This window comes from Mobula hypostoma, chromosome 1, assembly GCF_963921235.1.
Source record: "Mobula hypostoma chromosome 1, sMobHyp1.1, whole genome shotgun sequence".
Lineage (NCBI taxonomy): Eukaryota > Metazoa > Chordata > Chondrichthyes > Myliobatiformes > Myliobatidae > Mobula > Mobula hypostoma.
In genome coordinates this window covers 98,422,608-98,439,074 of record NC_086097.1, presented here as the reverse complement: position 1 = coordinate 98,439,074, position 16,467 = coordinate 98,422,608, and the positions used below count along the sequence as shown (strand labels likewise).

Here is a 16,467-nt window from a genome sequence, read left to right as displayed (position 1 = left end):
TTTGGAAGCCCTCCCTTTGTCTTGCTTCATGCTGCTATATATATATAATGACCCTTATGTCACTCATGCCCTTAGAATTCTCATTCCTTAGAATACATCCCGAGTGCCAAGTTACATATGTACTCACCGCTGCTCACGTATAGACTCACTGATATTGTGAATTACACCTGCATCTGGTTGTGTAAGCACACGTATCTATTAGTACAACCAAATTTACCTGTTCATAGAGATTAGCAAGCCAATTCATGCCTTTCAGTTGGTAGGCTTTGAGTTTGCCATTGAACATAGAAGGTTGAGGGATATCTTCACCAGCCCGAATGGAGGGGTTAGCCAAACTGTAACTCTCCCCAAAGCCAGTCCCAGACTCATTAGCTGCACGAAGTGCAGCCATGCGGCTCTCCTTTGCCTCTTCATCAAATAGCCGGGTCTGTAAACAAAAGAACACAGTGAGAGGCATCTCAGATTTTAAGATTCACCTCCCTTATTCTTGACCATGATGAACATTTCCTACTTTCATACATTATACTCCATTTTACTAGATCGTCGTCCATACTCTTATCCCACCTGCATCCTTTTGTAGCCTCCTCACAGTCTTCACAATTTACTTGGTTACTTGTCCATATAGCATTAGCAAATTTAAATCCATATCTTTAGCCCTTTCATCCATGTTAGTTCATAAGTTGCACGAGTTCAGCACTCAGTCCCTATGACATATCATTGGCTACATATTGCCAACCATAAAGACACAACTATGCCTATTCTTTCCTGTTGCAGGCAATCTTCTACACTGCCAGTTCCCTACCTCCATTATCATGAGTTTTATATTTCTCACAATAATATTTAACATGAATCTTAGCCAAGTGCCTTTCAGAAGGCTTAGTACATCAACTGGTTCTCATTTACACAAATTACATCTTATTTTAAAAAAAAACACTCCAGAAAATTAGACAATTACTTTTTCATAAGTCATGTCAACTTTCATGATTACCCCAATTAATAACAGCCTCCAATTTTTGTTTTGAGAGATATTCAGTTAACTAGCCTTCAGTTTCCTGATTCTAGTCCTTTTTGAGTTACGAGCAAGTATGGCACTTGCATTTTTTCTGCTTCAACAAAAACATCCCCAAATCAGAAGAAATTTAGAAATTAAAGCAAATTCATCAACTACCATATCTCAACAGCTACATCTTTAAGATCCATTACAACTAAAGACTTACCAAGGAGCAGCTCCAACTATTTGTATACTACCATTTTCCTAGAGAATGTAATTTGCCTGAAGTGACATTAGTTATATCATGTATTCTGAGGCTGATGCAAAGAACATGTTTAATTCATCTGACAGAGCACATTTTCCATTATTCTCCACATTCATGTTTAATAGGACCAATGCTTATTTAAGATTAAAATATCTGCAGAAACTTCTGATCCAATTTTTATTTTTACTTAGCTGAATATTTTGTTTACATTTTTTAAATTTGTAATTAACATTTGAATTCTTTGCTGTTTCAGACCTGCCACCCATCTTTGTATTTTCCTCTTGGTTTGATACTTTTTTCCCCCAGTTTTACAGATAGTAGGAGTCAGGGTGGTACTGATAAGCAAAAGGGGGGTGGGGGGAGGTAAAGAGCACAGTTACAAGGAGCAAAGTGAGGAAATGGGATTGTTGATCAGCCAAATGGCCTCTTTTCGTTTTGTAAAAAGTTTGAAGAGTGAGGATAATGTCACACTCACATTACACTCCACCGGCCATTTTTATCTAAACCCTTTTGCAAACACTGCCTCCTTACAATTTACCCTCCCAGGTATCCTTTAATTATCTGGAAATGTAAATACAATCAGTCCCTGCTACTTCATTAATAAAAACCTTAAATGAATGCTGCACAGCACTGATCACCGACACTTTAGTTATGAATTGCCAATCTGAAAATGACATGCTTATCCCTTCACATTTTAATAGGACCAATCAATTCCCTATCATATATTATCCTCAAAGTCAGAAGCCTTTATCTTGTATAGTTATCTCTTATGGCTCTGTACAAGAACAGTATCATGCTCCTCTTAGTTACTTTCATAACTTTAAAAAAACTCACTTGCCAAAACAGTTCCTTTTCATGAAGTCATGTTAATTTAAGCACAACATATGATGATTTTCTCATGCCCTGTTAACCGTCAAAAAAAGATGCACTCATGCAATTCAGATAGATGACATTGTAGGGCTAAATTACTAAGGTACTTAACCAAAGCACCATGAGTTCATATTAGCATCCATAGCCCCAATACAATCCCCCTTCCCAATTCTTCAGCACCTGCACATTTCATGAGCGATCAGCAATCCAATCCAAGTTTAGTTTTGAATTCTATCAAAATAAGTTCGGAGAAAATACAGTGCTACTGTTAGATATTCTCATCAACCAAGGACGAGACTACTTATCAAAACTTGAACATAATGAATTAGTTCTGTATACTTAAGACCCAAGACACTTACTCTGTCCTGTTGCACTCGAAAAGCATCTTCTGCATTCTTCAGTGCCTGTGCTTTATAATATTCGCTATCTGTAAAATTAAAAAACATGCATGTTATTATTCCCAAACAATGCTTGACAAAGCATCACAAGCCCATCTCAATGGTTAACTGCCATTTTAGAGAAGACTTTCAACTGTGCTTCAGGGTCTCTACCACAAAACTATTTATTAATGCTTTATTATGCCAAGCTACATGAGACTGTAGAAAATTAACTATTATGTCTGCGGGCAGGAACAAGCACGAACAAATTGGGATATAAACACCTACAATGGTTGGTATATAGGCTTGTATGCAACATTTTGGACCAGTGGAAATGGTCCAGAAGGGTTGTATGGAAACTATTATTACCATTTTTCTTAACAACTAATTTCATTACTTAGCCTAATAGGTTAGATTTACCACAGTATATAATTATCTATTTAAATGTTTATTTTGCTTTTATATCATCTCAATGTGTACTTAAGATTGTATAAATAATTGTAGTTTTATACATATAAAAAAATGGAAAAGGTTATATGTGTGAAAAAAGTACATGATAATTGTGAACTCCTTATCCAAATAAAAATAAAACTTAAAAAAAAATAAAATGCACAGGCAATGATGTCCTAAGAGCTATCACATAGAAGACATGTGTCCCAGTTTATAACTTTTCTTCTTCCTACTGTCACCCTCAAACTTTATTTCCCATGCAGTCCTGTACAATTTCCAACTGCATCTTTCTTCTCTAAAGCTCAAACCCCTTATCTTCAACATTATCTCCCAGATACTTTAAGCTAGTTCCTAAACTTGAAACTTTCAACCATCACTTCCCTTGGAAATTTTACATCTATTTATGTGAAGGGTTATCTTTTTTAGTCTTGGATCAACAAGACTCAAGCCATCAACTACAATGGACTATAACCATCAACTTCAGTACTTCAGCCACCTCAACCAGATCTTTTGAAAAGGTGATTCTCAGAGTACATAATTTCAAGTGGATAATTCCATAAAGATCCTAAATCACATATATCTCAATTGTGTATTAACCCCACCTACATGGTAGTAACACACTCCACCTACATAGTGGTAACATTACTACAGATTTGTCAGAACCTCAGATTGCTACAGATATAGCAATATGCTGACATTAATAATAGTGGATTCCAGTTATTTGGAATCAGTACATTTTGGATCAATTAGCCAAAATTTAAAGAAAACAGTTTAGACCATAAAATATGGGAGCAAAATTAGACATTCAGCCCATCAAGTCTGCTACACCATTCTATCATGTCTGATCCCAGATCACACTCAACCCCATATACCTGCCTTCTTGCCATATCCTTTGATGCCCTGACCTCTCAGAAAACTATCAAGTTGAAAAAGGTATTTAAAAGGTATTGAAAAAGGTAGGCAAACTAAGTAACAAATTATGTATTTAAATGAAATACAGAGTACATCAGAACACTACCAATACTACTACAGGACTATAAAACTATGTATTAGTTCCTAATACTTATTGACAGAGGAACTCATCTGTGTCGAGTTCTTTTGACTATAAATGAACAAAATCAGCGGAGCCTAGTGCGGATAATAGACTCCCTTCATACAATGCTGTAGACAAGTGCATCCTTCAAATCTTTACTCTCATTGTAACATTCAAGATAACTCTCGATACCTTCAAATTCTTCATAGTTCCAAACTTGTTGAAATAGTGAAATGATTTCATTTTCACTTCCAGCCATTTCTGGCATCTCCAAGGCTGAATGCTTGAAACCACAGTGAGCAAAACAGTTCTCAATTTTCTTACCGCTTATTTCTCACCATTAGTGACAAAAATCATTTTTTTTGAAGACACACACACTCACCATTGACATATACACAACTGTTTACAAACTATTCACCTGAAGCACAGTGTCATGTCTAATGGCCACACAAGAGAATGCATCTGTGATGCCCTGGTTAAGATTTTTTCTGCTATAGTAAAATACTGTAGGTATTTTATTTTAGCAGTTCTATAAGAGTAGTCTGTTCTGCTTTCAGCTTGTTTGGGCTTGAGCTAAGACAAGAGGCTTGTTATTCAACTTAGGAATGTGCTGTCAGCCAATCAAGATAGTGGAATTGGGAGAAGGTTCTGGAGAATGCTGGGTTGAAGGACTTGGTGAGAGCTGGAAGAAGACAGGGGGAAAATATGGCTGAGGATGCTGTCCCTGTTGCATAAGGTGCTTTGTGCAGATGAATGACTTCAAGAAGGAAGAACCTGTACTCCCTTTGGAGACACATTTGTTCAAGGTGAATTTTGAGCAACGTTTGGAAGCGGGAGCTCCAGCACACAAGTGACAGACAAGTTCAAGATGAGCTCCAACTTAAGTGCACATTTGACTATTTAAGAGTAATGGGCTCTTTTTGTTTTTTTTTCCCCATTTAATAACTGTTTAAATTAACATTCTTAAGTATACCTTTTAAATTGTATGCAGTGTACAATCTATTTCATGTCGGGGGCAGTAAATCACACAGCATTCACACAAACCAGGGTTTGGGCGAGTGAGACATCCCAACCTCACGGATTTGGTGGGGCCAAAGTTGTACACATCCGAGAAGTACGAAGCCGGAGAAAGGTGGGTTTAATCACCGCAGAATCTAGTGGCTGATAGCGAGGGTTTCCAGAGACGCCCAATATAAGGGGGTTTCACATCTGACACTAGTTAGAAACTATTTGGCAACACTCCCGTGCCCCGATTAAGCAGCATCATGTCCCAAATAAAGGGAGGGAGTCACAGCTATTTTTTCCAATTATTTGTGTCTTTGAAGAGTTGTCCCAAATAAGTGGCCATCCCGATTAACCAATGACCCAATTAACCAGAATCCACTGTAATGCTAAATGTCATAATTACTGGCTACACAATATTTTGTTGACTCTGGTCTTCCATGAGCCAATTATTTTATTGGCAAGGATGGGAGCTTTGGAGCATCAAGATCTCAGGTAGAATTCAAATTAGCATATACTAAGATTGCTCTTCACTGAATTCCTTGTGTAAAATAACAATTTGAAGTGCATTATTTCTCAGCAGCAATGTGGGAAAAAAAACTCCCATGTTAGTTATAGATATTGGTAACCTGTACATTCTGGCCCAGCTTAATTTCCTTCACATGCACATAGATAGAATTGAGCAACATCCACTTAATGTTGCACGAGGACTTTTTCTTGTTAAGAGTCAATACATCACGACTTCTGCTGATGCTCAATATGTTCTTGCAGCATGATATACAGCTGCATGATGCAGATTCAAACAATTCTCAAATTTTCACAGCTGACTTAACGGAATCAAATTAATTGTAAGAAAAAAAATTTGGCATTTGGAAAGAAGATGCACAGAGGAATAAAAATATGAAAAACACTTCACTTCAACTTAATTTTGAGGAAAACTAGACTAATAACCTGAATCTCTTCTGAAGACTATGTAAAACATTTTAACCACTTGTATGTGACCAGGTTCTGTACATCTGAGAAACAGAGGAAGACAAAACCCAAGCTTATTCAGTCCGTGTAGTTCCTGCTCCAACAACTACCAGGGAGGGTCAATATTGATGCCAATTTAAAAGAAAGCAATTTGATCTGGCACTTGTATGCATTGTCATCTCAGTTTGCTTTGGTCTTGGAGACTCAATAACAATGAAAAACAAAGGATTGTAGCCTGTTGTCTGCTCTTAATATTACATCTGTAACAGACTGCATCTTCGTACTCCAGATCCAAACACAAGTCAAAGAGTCAAGGTGCCACAAAACATGTGACATCATTACAGAGGAGTCCCACCAGGATGCTGCCAAAATGGAGTGTTTCACTTAAAATGAGAGAGGATAGGCTGTGTTTGTTTTCCTTGGAGCAGAAGCTGAAGAGGGAACCAGATAGAGCTATGCAAAATTATGAGGGGTCTGAATAAAATGTGTTTAAGACACCAGTATACAAAGGACCCAGAACTAGAGGGAACAGGTTTAGGACAAGGTTTAAGAATTTTGGAAGAGGATTCAACCAAATTATTTTTCCCACCCAGATGATAGTTGTAATTTGGATGCACTATCTGAAAAAGTGGTGGAGGCAAGAACTCTCAAAATTTAAATAGCAAGACAAGCACTTAAATCAAGGGCTAGTAGGCTACAGGTCACAAGTTGGTAAATGGGGTTCCATTTCTGTGTTGTATGACTATGACACTGAACTCAAAAGTACACTTGATCTCAATACAAGTGTACAGAAGCGTACTTCAATGGATTAACTTTGCAACCCCATTATTTCCTATCAATTGATTTCAATTCATGTCAATGCATCACACAAAAAACTTGCACTACAATTTTACACTAACCTTTCATAAGTCTTCAATTAAACCATTTCTGAAAAACTAGATAGCCAACATAAAATAGTTTTCCATTAGACCGCAAGTCATTCGACGCATTAAATTTTCCTTCATCCACATACCCAGTTACATCCTTAAAAACTCCAACTGGATGTCAAACATGATTGCTCTTTCAGAAATCTATGTTGATTTTGTCTAATCCTGTTTATATTATCCAAGTGTCCTGACATATCTTCCTTTAAAATAGCTGTTTAAATTTTCTCTACAACTAATATTGTTAATCAGTACATAGTTTATTGTCTCATTTATCCATTAATTTCTTAAATAAGGTCATATTTGCCACCAATACAAGGAAACTACCTTTAGAATTCTGTAAAAACGATTACAAATGCATATCTACCTCTAGGTTACCTCTTATAGCATTCTTTTCCCTCTTACTGCAGTTTGAAACACTTGGGACCTGACTGATGCTGAGTCACAGAAAATTCAGACCGCATAATTTGCCAATGATCTGTCTTTGAGCAAGAGAGCTATTCTTTAGGTATAGATACTCTCCTGATCATAAAAGGAAGAATTGGACACACCTGAGGCTGCACTGTTAGGTTAATTAGCTATAGTCCAGTATAGATTCTAGTTAATGTTAGACCTTGGATAGCACTCATTAGATTCTCAATAGTTCCCCACCTTCAGTATGTTCTTGGAACCTAAACATTTTGCGAAGTTACTTAGGTTGTCTTGTATAGGACCAATTTATTTGTTTAAATGCTTTCAAAGTAGCAACTAGGGAAACAGACTGAGTGAAATATATCAAAAAATATCACAGCTTTAAATTAGCTCTGGCTCAGCTGGTAACAGTCTAGTCTCCAGAGATACAAGCACAAAGATCTTGACCAACACTCTATGTAGCATAATGAGAAGAGACGAGATATTACTTTGAGGCTTGGTCTTTTCTGTTATGGACCAAAATACTCCCATATGATATTTCTAAAAGCAGTGGAGTTATTGCATTGTCTAGAAAAAAATATGGCCCTGAAACAACACTGTAAAAATATAATTTGTTTTCACATGGGTATGCACAAAATGGTTGCAATTTTCCCCACACTAGAATAAAAAGTAATCTAATTAAAGCTATTTGTTAACTCTGAAGTGGATTGGAGCATAAACAAGTATTACTTTTCCCCTCCCCAAGATAAATTGTGACGCATTCTTACCGTAATCCTCTTGACTGACATTAACCATAACACCACCTCCTATGTCAATCTGTCTGTACATTACATTGTCATCTAGCTTCATCAAGATTTCTTCCTGCAATGCATCATTCCCAGGCGTTCGCTTCCGGCTCATAAAATGTGCATACAGCTCTGTTTGTGTGATTAGAAAGTTCAACTTCCGCTGTTGCCTTTTTGCCTAGAAATGAAAAAGAGCAGGGTAAGATTTGTCTTGTGGAAATGCGACAACCTTGGGGAAAAAGTTAGAGACAAAGGTCTAGTATCAAATGAAAAACAAGGAAGTTTTGATTAATGTTAATGGATACCTACAACCATTATTTTTGTTTAATTTGCCCTTGCACTTTCAGGTCTCCAACAAGGATTATTTCAACATTTCCGAGATTACATTTGACAGATCTTAAAATTGAACCATGTAATAATACCTTAAAGTTTAATTTATAATAAATATAAAAACACAAAAGGTTCAAAAAAAAATCTGCCAAGTCCCAGAATTCAGATCCATTTCTTTGCCCATCATAATTTCTTAACTTGGCAAATATAGTTGCTACTCGAAGAAGTGGATTGAAACAATTTCAAAACAGTACCAACACCACAATGCCCCAAAATCTTTCGATTTGAACCCCTTTCAAGCTCTGTCTCTCAAGCTATATAAAACAAAAAATTTGACCAGTCAGAGGTTGGAGATTGGTGGGGGGGGGGGAACACGCAGGAAGAACTGGGGTCCTTACTGGTGACTTCTGAAGCAAAGTTTTCATTGAGGGGGACCATGTAGCATGTGAAGACAGTGTAGAACAGACTAATATGCTGGAACATGTCAATGTACAGATTTGAAGTATTCTGTTCCGTTCTGGTCACCTCATTATAAGAAGGATATGAAAATTTGAGAGTGGGTGCAGAGCAGTTAGCCTGGATTACAAAGCGTGTTTATGAGAAACATTAGACATTAAGGCAGGCAGATGTCAGAGGTACAGAAGTTCAGATGCATGGAACGTGCTGCCAGGAGGAGTGGTGGTAAGGCAGGTACATTAGCAACATTTAAGAAACTCCTTGATAGGCACATGGATGAAGGGAAAATTGAGATTTTTGTAAGAGGGAAGCATTAGATTGATCTTGGAGTAGGTTAAAAGGTCAGTACATCATGAGCTAAGGAGTTGTACCGTGCTGTACTGGTCTATGTTAAACATTTATTCCAGAATTGGAATCAGAATCTGGTTTAATATCACTGTCATAGACAATAGGTGCAGGAGTAGGCCATTCGGCCCTTCAAGCCAGCACCGCCATTCACTGTGATCATGGCTGATCATCCACTATCAGTATCCAGTTCCTGCCTTATCCCCATAACCTTTGATTCCGATATCTTTGAGAGCTCTATCCATCTCTTTTTCGAAAGCATCCAGAGACTTGGCCTCCACAGCCTTCTGGGGCAGAGCATTCCATATATCCACCACTCTCTGGGTGAAAAAATTTTTCCTCAACTCCATTCTAAATAGCCTACCCCTTATTCTTAAACTGTGGCCTCTGGTTCTGGAATCACCCATCAGCGGGAACATGCTTCCTGCCTCCAGCGTGTCTAATCCCTTAATAATCTTATATGTTTCAATAAGATCCCCTCTCAGCCTTCTAAATTCCAGAGTATACGAGCCCAGTCGCTCCAATCTTTTGACATGTGAAAGTCCCGCCATCCCGGGAATTAACCTTGTGAACCTACGATGCACTTCCTCAATAGCAAGAATGTCCTTCCTCAAAATTTGGAGACCAAAACTGCACACAGTACTCCAGGTGTGGTCTCACCAGGGCCCTGTACAGCTGCAGAAGGACCTCTTTGCTCTTATACTCAATTCCCCTTGTTATGAAGGCCAGCATGCCATTAGCTTTCTTCACTGCCTGTTGTACTTGCATGCTTGCTTTCAGTGACTGATGTACAAGAACACCTAGATCTCATTGTGCTTCCCCTTTTCCTAACTTGACTCCATTTAGATAATAATCTGCCTTCCCGTTCTTACCACCAGACTGGATAACTTCACATTTATCCACATTAAACTGCATCTGCCATACATCTGCCCACTCACCCAGCCTGTCCAAGTCACCCTGCATTCTCATAACATCCTCCTCACATTTCATAGGTCGTGAAATTTGGAGTTTTGTGGCAGGAGTACATTGCAATACATAATAAAAATACTTCAAAAAGAGAGCAAAAATAAGGTTTATATAGTGAGATAGCATTCATGGATTCAATGTCCATTCAAAAATCTGATGACCAAGGGGAAGAAGCTGTTCCTGAAGCATCAAGCGTGTCTTCAGGCTCCTGCACCTCCTCCTTGATGAGAAGAGGGCATGTCCTGGGTGATGGGAGTCCTTAATGATAGATGCTGTCTTTTTGAGACATCGCTTTTTCAGTGTCCTTGATGCTGGGGCGGCTGGTGCCCATGATGGAGCTGACAGAGTTTTCAACTTTCTTCAGCTTTTGCCAATCTTTTGCCCTTCCATACCAGATGGCTGTGCAACCAATTAGAATGCTCTCCATGGTGCATTTGTAGAAATTTGCAAATTGTCTTTAGTGACAGAGCAAGTTTCAAACTCTGAATGAAATTTAGCCACTGGTATGCCTTCTTGTCAATGTGTTGGGCCCAGGATAGATCTTCAGAGAGGTTGACAACCAGGAACTTGAAACTGCTCACCCTTTCCACTTCCAATCCCCTATTGAGGACTAGTGCATTCCTTCAGCTTCCCCTTCTCAAAGTTCACAATCAGTTCCTTGGTCTTACTTACGTTGAGTGCAAGGTTGTTGCTGTGGCATCACTGAACCATCTGATCAACTTGTACTCCTGTACAAGTTCCTTGTCACCATCTGAAAAACTGCCAACAGTTATAATATCAACAAATTTATAGATGATGTTTGAGCTGTGCACAGCCACACAGCCCTGGGTGCAGGGAGAGTAGAGCAGTGGGCTAACCACGCATCCTTGAGGTGGGCCAGTGGTAATTGTCAGCGAGGAGATGTTATTTCCCATCTGCAAAGACTGGTCTCCTGGTGAGAAGTCAAGGAACCAGTTGTAGATCCCATGTATGGAGCCTGTTGATTAGAACTGAGGGTATGATTGTGTTGAGCACTAAGTTGTAGTCAATAAACAGCAGCCTGACGCAAGTGCTGCTATTGTCCAGGTGATCCAAGGCAGAGTGGAGAGCCAGTGAGATTGATCTGTTGCAGACTTATTGTGGCAATAGGAAAATTGCAGCAGGTCCAGGTCCTTGCTCAAGCAGGAGTTGATACTGGCCATGACCAACCTCTCAAAGAACTTCATCACAGTGGATGTGAGTGCAACTGGGCAATAGTTGTTAAGGCAGCTTACTCTGCTCTTCTTGGGCACAGGCATGATTTTTGCCCTTTTGAAGCAGGTGGGAACCTCCGACTGCAACAGTAAGAGAATGAAGATGTCCTTAAACACTCCCACCAGCTGGTTGGCACATATTTACAGTACCCTACCAGGTACACCATCAGGACCTGAGATCTTGAGAGGGTTTATCTCTTGAAAAATGTTCTGATATCAGCCTCCAAGAGAGATCACAATCGCTAGATGCTATAAGGTTTCGCATAGGTGCAGTTTTATTCTCCCTTTCCAAGCTTGCATAAAAAGGCATTGAGCTCACCTGGAAGTCAAACATCACAGCCATTCCTGACATTAGGTTTCACTTCGTTGGAAGTAATAACCTTCAAACCCTTCCAAAGCTGATGTGCATCCAATTCCATCTCTAACTTCAATCAGAATTCTTTTTTCTGTTCTTAAAATAGCCTTTTGCAGGTCATATTGGGACTTCTTGTACAGTTCTGGGTCACTGGTTTCAAAATGTGACAGATCTCACCCTCAGCAGACTACGAATCTGCAGGTTCATCCACAGCTTTTGCTTTGGGTATGTCGTCAAAGACACACACTCATCCACACAGGTCTTGATGAAGTCAGTGATAACTGTAGCATATTCGTCCATATTCAAAGATGAATCATTGAATATTGTCCAGGCCACCAACTCAAAGCAGTCCTGAAAGTACTTCTCCATCTACCTTGACCATAACTTCTTGATCCTCAACAGTGGCGCTGCAGTCTTTGGTCTCTGGCTATATGCCAGGAGTAAAGTACAGCCAGGTGATCAGACTTTCCAAAGTGTGGGTGTGGGATGGCATGGAAAGCATTCTTGATGGTAGTAGAACAGTAAAGAGCGCTGAGTCCCCTTGTTCCACAGATGATATGTTGGTGGTAGTTGTTCAGAGATTTCTTCAACCTGGGCAAGTTGAAATCCACTGCAATGATTGGGAGGTTATCCGGGGGTGCTGTTTCGTGACTGCTGATTATGGTGCTCAGCCTCTCTTGTGCCTGCCTACGTCGCCTTGAGGTGTAATGTACACCGCCACTAAAATGATGGTGGAAAACCTCCTCAGCAGATGATTGCTAGATGTTTTAGGTTGTGTGACCAGGGTTGAGGCAGAAGCCATCGGGTTAGCCATTCTCCGCAAAGACAACCTTGTACATTCTCAGTCAAGAGTCTTGCACAAACTGCCGGCCAAGTTCCAGACTTCTGACCATTAACATAACACCATTTGCCCAAGCTGTACACCATATCCATCAGTATGCAGACTATCAATTTGCTCCAAATTCTTCACCCTATTTGTGTTTAATACAACTTCACATGTGATTTCTTTCAAACCTTATTTAAATATTTGTTAACGATGAACTGGAAAACTGAGCTCTGATGAACTTCATTTCTGACTAAATCACATTCCAATCTAAATTTGCAAAATGTCCTATATGACATTTGTCCCTTAATTTCATAGAATTTAATACTTTGCCACAGTCTTCAATGTGTGATTTTCAAAGCAGGTACTCATCAACCACCAAGTAGAAGATATCTTACAACCAAGTTAGTAAGACAGAGAGTCCATTTCCTAACACCATACTAAATATTGAGAGAACACAAACTACTATTATTCACTTTCCACATGACACTCCAGCAACCTCCCCTCAATTCATATCAACCAATGAGTTCAAAATTTCTCATATCTAATCCCTTCCTAGCAAATTAATTCTTTCCCATCCTGTCCCTATCATTTTACAAAATCCAACTGTCGAACATAAGGAATTGTAGTTCACGTAAAATTGCAATTGCGTACTTCTGTAATTCTCTGTCGAAACCTCCCCACAGTTCAGAGCCACTTCTTAACACTTTTAAACTTGAAATCCACATTTATCCAAAACTTACACGCACTACCTTAGCAAAGTATCATTGTGCAAGAATTTTGCAGTGCTTTCCAGTTTTTAAAGGTGCTATACATATTTTGGGTTTGTTTGGAATGATTTCTATGTCATATACTTCCATTCAGCTACATACCTCCATCCGTCAGCCAGAAGTAAACAATCAACAGTCAGAGGCTCTATCTTAAATGAAAGGTCTACTATTTTTCCTCTCCGGTTTTATCCTTTAACAAATATTTACTGTTAAATCAAGTGCTAAAAAACTTCAAACCTCACGCATCTCTTCATCCAGTTTCCGCTGTTCCAGGGCTTCTTTCTCTGCCCGTTTCCGATGTTCCTTCTCTACTTTATCATATTTTTTCCAGTACAACAACATCTCTTTGGTCAGCCTGCGAGCTCGTGGTAGCGTTTCTTTACAATTCTTTTGTGCCTGGATGGCAGCCCTCCGCACTTCTCGCATACACTGGTGTGCCAGCTGGCAAAAGACAAAAAGCACAAATATAGCGATACATAAAAATATCAAACATAAAATCAAACAAATGGTTCTACCATCAATGCTGGTTGTCACTGTCACTTGTGTTTATGGGAAGCAGCAAACTACTTAAAACCCTTGTTCTCAAAACAACATTCACATGACACATCCTCAGCCACTGATAAGATATAGATAGAAAGATACGTTATTGATCCCAAAGGAAATTACAGTCATAGTAGCATTACAAGTACACAGATATAAACATTAGAAGAGAAGTAGAAAGAATAAAAGATAAGTTACTACAAACAGTCTGGGGGGGGGGGTCACCACTTCCCCAGTTATAGGTTGACTCGTTATAGAGCCCAATGGCCGAGGGTAAGAATGACCTCTTTATAGTGCTCTTTGGTAACGCAGTTGTCTTAGACTAAAAGTCTTACTCTGTTTAGCCAAGTGGCATGCAGAGGGTGAGAAACATCGTCCAGAACTGACAGGATTTTCTGTAGGGTCCTTTGTTCTACTACAGCTTCCAGTGTGTCTAGTTTTGACTCCTACAGCAGAGCCAGCCTTTCTAATCTGTTCATTGAGCCTGTTGGCATCACCTGTGTTGATGTCATTGTCCCAGCACACCACCGCACAGAAGATTGTACTGGCAACAACAGACTGGTAGAACATGAGAAGGCGAGGCCTGCATACTCCAAAGGACCTCAGTCTCCTCAGGCAGTAGAGGTGACTCTGGCCCTTCTTGTACACAGCCTCTGCGTTGGTGCTCCACTCAGTCTGTATTCCACGTGCACCCCCAGGTACCCATAGGTCCTCACCACATCCACACCATCAACAGTAACATCAAATTGCTCTACACTGTACTGAAGCAATTTACAGTAACTGGCCTTTGATATAGATCGAAATCTTGCAATAACACCATAATAGAAGAGCTCTGTGCTCTGCAGTCAACATTTATGCCTGTACATTTAAGGGAAAATTCTCATGGAATACTGTGCAAATTGATAAGTTCCATCCATTTAATAACAACTAATTGTAGAAGCTGGGGTACATAATCCCATACCATATCGCACTTCCATCAGCACCTCACTACCCTGTACCCAAAAGCCCCGACCATTCCACTACTTGGGAGTGGAATTATTTTGAGCTGTCCCATTAATTTCCCTCAATTTACCATGTTTTTGTGAGTGACCTACCTTCTTGGTGTTGGTGAGAACCATGTTGCGCGCTGAGGATTTCTGCTTGTAGACCTGCAAAAACCCAAAAGGAAATCAGACATTCCTCAACATGATACCCACCCTGCCTGACTGAACCAGGGTAAATCAAACTAGAATTCCCATACTACCTCTCATCCTTAACCACACTTCACCTTGGAATAATCTCCCCCCTTCCATGAATTTTTATCATCTACAGGAAATATTGTAGAATCCTAACGAATACAGAAGAATACAGAGGTCGGAAGACCCACACACAATATCCCAGGTGAAATCTCAAGGTGGGGCCCTATTTAATTTCACAGACCCCTCTGTTAATGGCAAGCGCCCATGGGACAATAAAGATTGGGAACCCTTGCACTAAAGTTTCTTTACCCTAGCTCTCAACTCCTCTTGTAATAAAAGCTAGCATACTGCTTAGCTTACTAATTGCTTGCTGCACTTACATGTTAACTTTAGGGAGGTTCCTATAAACATTAATACTTCAATTTCTCACCATTTAAAAACAAAATAGACCACCTTTTCATTTGTCCTACCAAGTGACTGGCTTCTCCTTTTATTTCCACAATATTTTATCTGCCATTTCTTTACCCATGTCCTCCTGCAAAACCCTTTGCACTCTCCTCACAGAAATCTAGCTTTGTATCATCAGCACACTTGATAAATTACACTAGATCTCCTTATCCTAAATCATTGAAGTTGATTGTGAATATCTGGGGTCCCCCACCTGTCTGTGACACCCACTAGATATCAACTTCAAACCACAAAAGTTTATTTTTATGTTTTCCATCTGTTAACCAATCTTTAATTCATGCCAGTATTATATTGCACTCTGCCCCATGTGTTCCAGTCTAGTTTAATATGTGGCTCCTTATCAAAGACCTTCCAGAGAGCCCGTATACACTACATTGACTCGGTCCCCATCGTTTCTGCTAGTTGCAATCTCAAGAGTGCTAACGAATTTCTCAAACACCATTTCCATATCGCAAATTACTCTAATTCTGCCCATTCCTATTAATAATTCCTCTGTCATCAATTTCTTAATCACAGATTCTAGAATTTCACTTACTATCCATATCAAGATGATTCATATTTACATCCATGCTTAATCATCCATTTCCATAGAGCTTATATTTACTACCTCAGTCTTGAATATATGACAGTATTACTAAATGACAACTATTGGGTTCGTTATTTTCAAATCGTTAGGATGTAGTCAATCATGTTTTAGCAAAACCAAGGAGCTAACTACTGACTTCAGGGGGAGGAAACCAGAGGTCCATGAACAAGTCTAATCAGAGGATCAGAGCTGGAGAGGATCAACAATTTCAAATTCCTTGGTGTTATCATTTCAGAGGACTTGTCCTGGGCCCAGCATACAAGTGCAATTACGAAGAAAGCACAGCAACGCCTCTACTTCCTTAAGAGTTTGCAAACATTTGGCATGACATCTAAAACT

General features: G+C 39.3%; 1 protein-coding gene across 3 annotated transcripts in view; it reads right to left on the bottom strand.

Moving 5' to 3' along the window:
- The window catches only part of ino80 (INO80 complex ATPase subunit), a 254,901-nt gene that overhangs the window by 157,436 nt on the left and 80,998 nt on the right, over positions 1 to 16,467 (bottom strand). For all 3 annotated transcript variants that reach the window (XM_063053383.1, XM_063053403.1, XM_063053393.1), the window contains exons 8-12: positions 14,991 to 15,044; positions 13,594 to 13,797; positions 8,062 to 8,257; positions 2,486 to 2,553; positions 218 to 427 (exon numbers count right to left, since the gene is read on the bottom strand). In XM_063053383.1, coding sequence (XP_062909453.1) covers positions 218 to 427; positions 2,486 to 2,553; positions 8,062 to 8,257; positions 13,594 to 13,797; positions 14,991 to 15,044 — 732 coding nt within the window. The remainder of the gene's footprint in view (positions 1 to 217; positions 428 to 2,485; positions 2,554 to 8,061; positions 8,258 to 13,593; positions 13,798 to 14,990; positions 15,045 to 16,467) is intronic.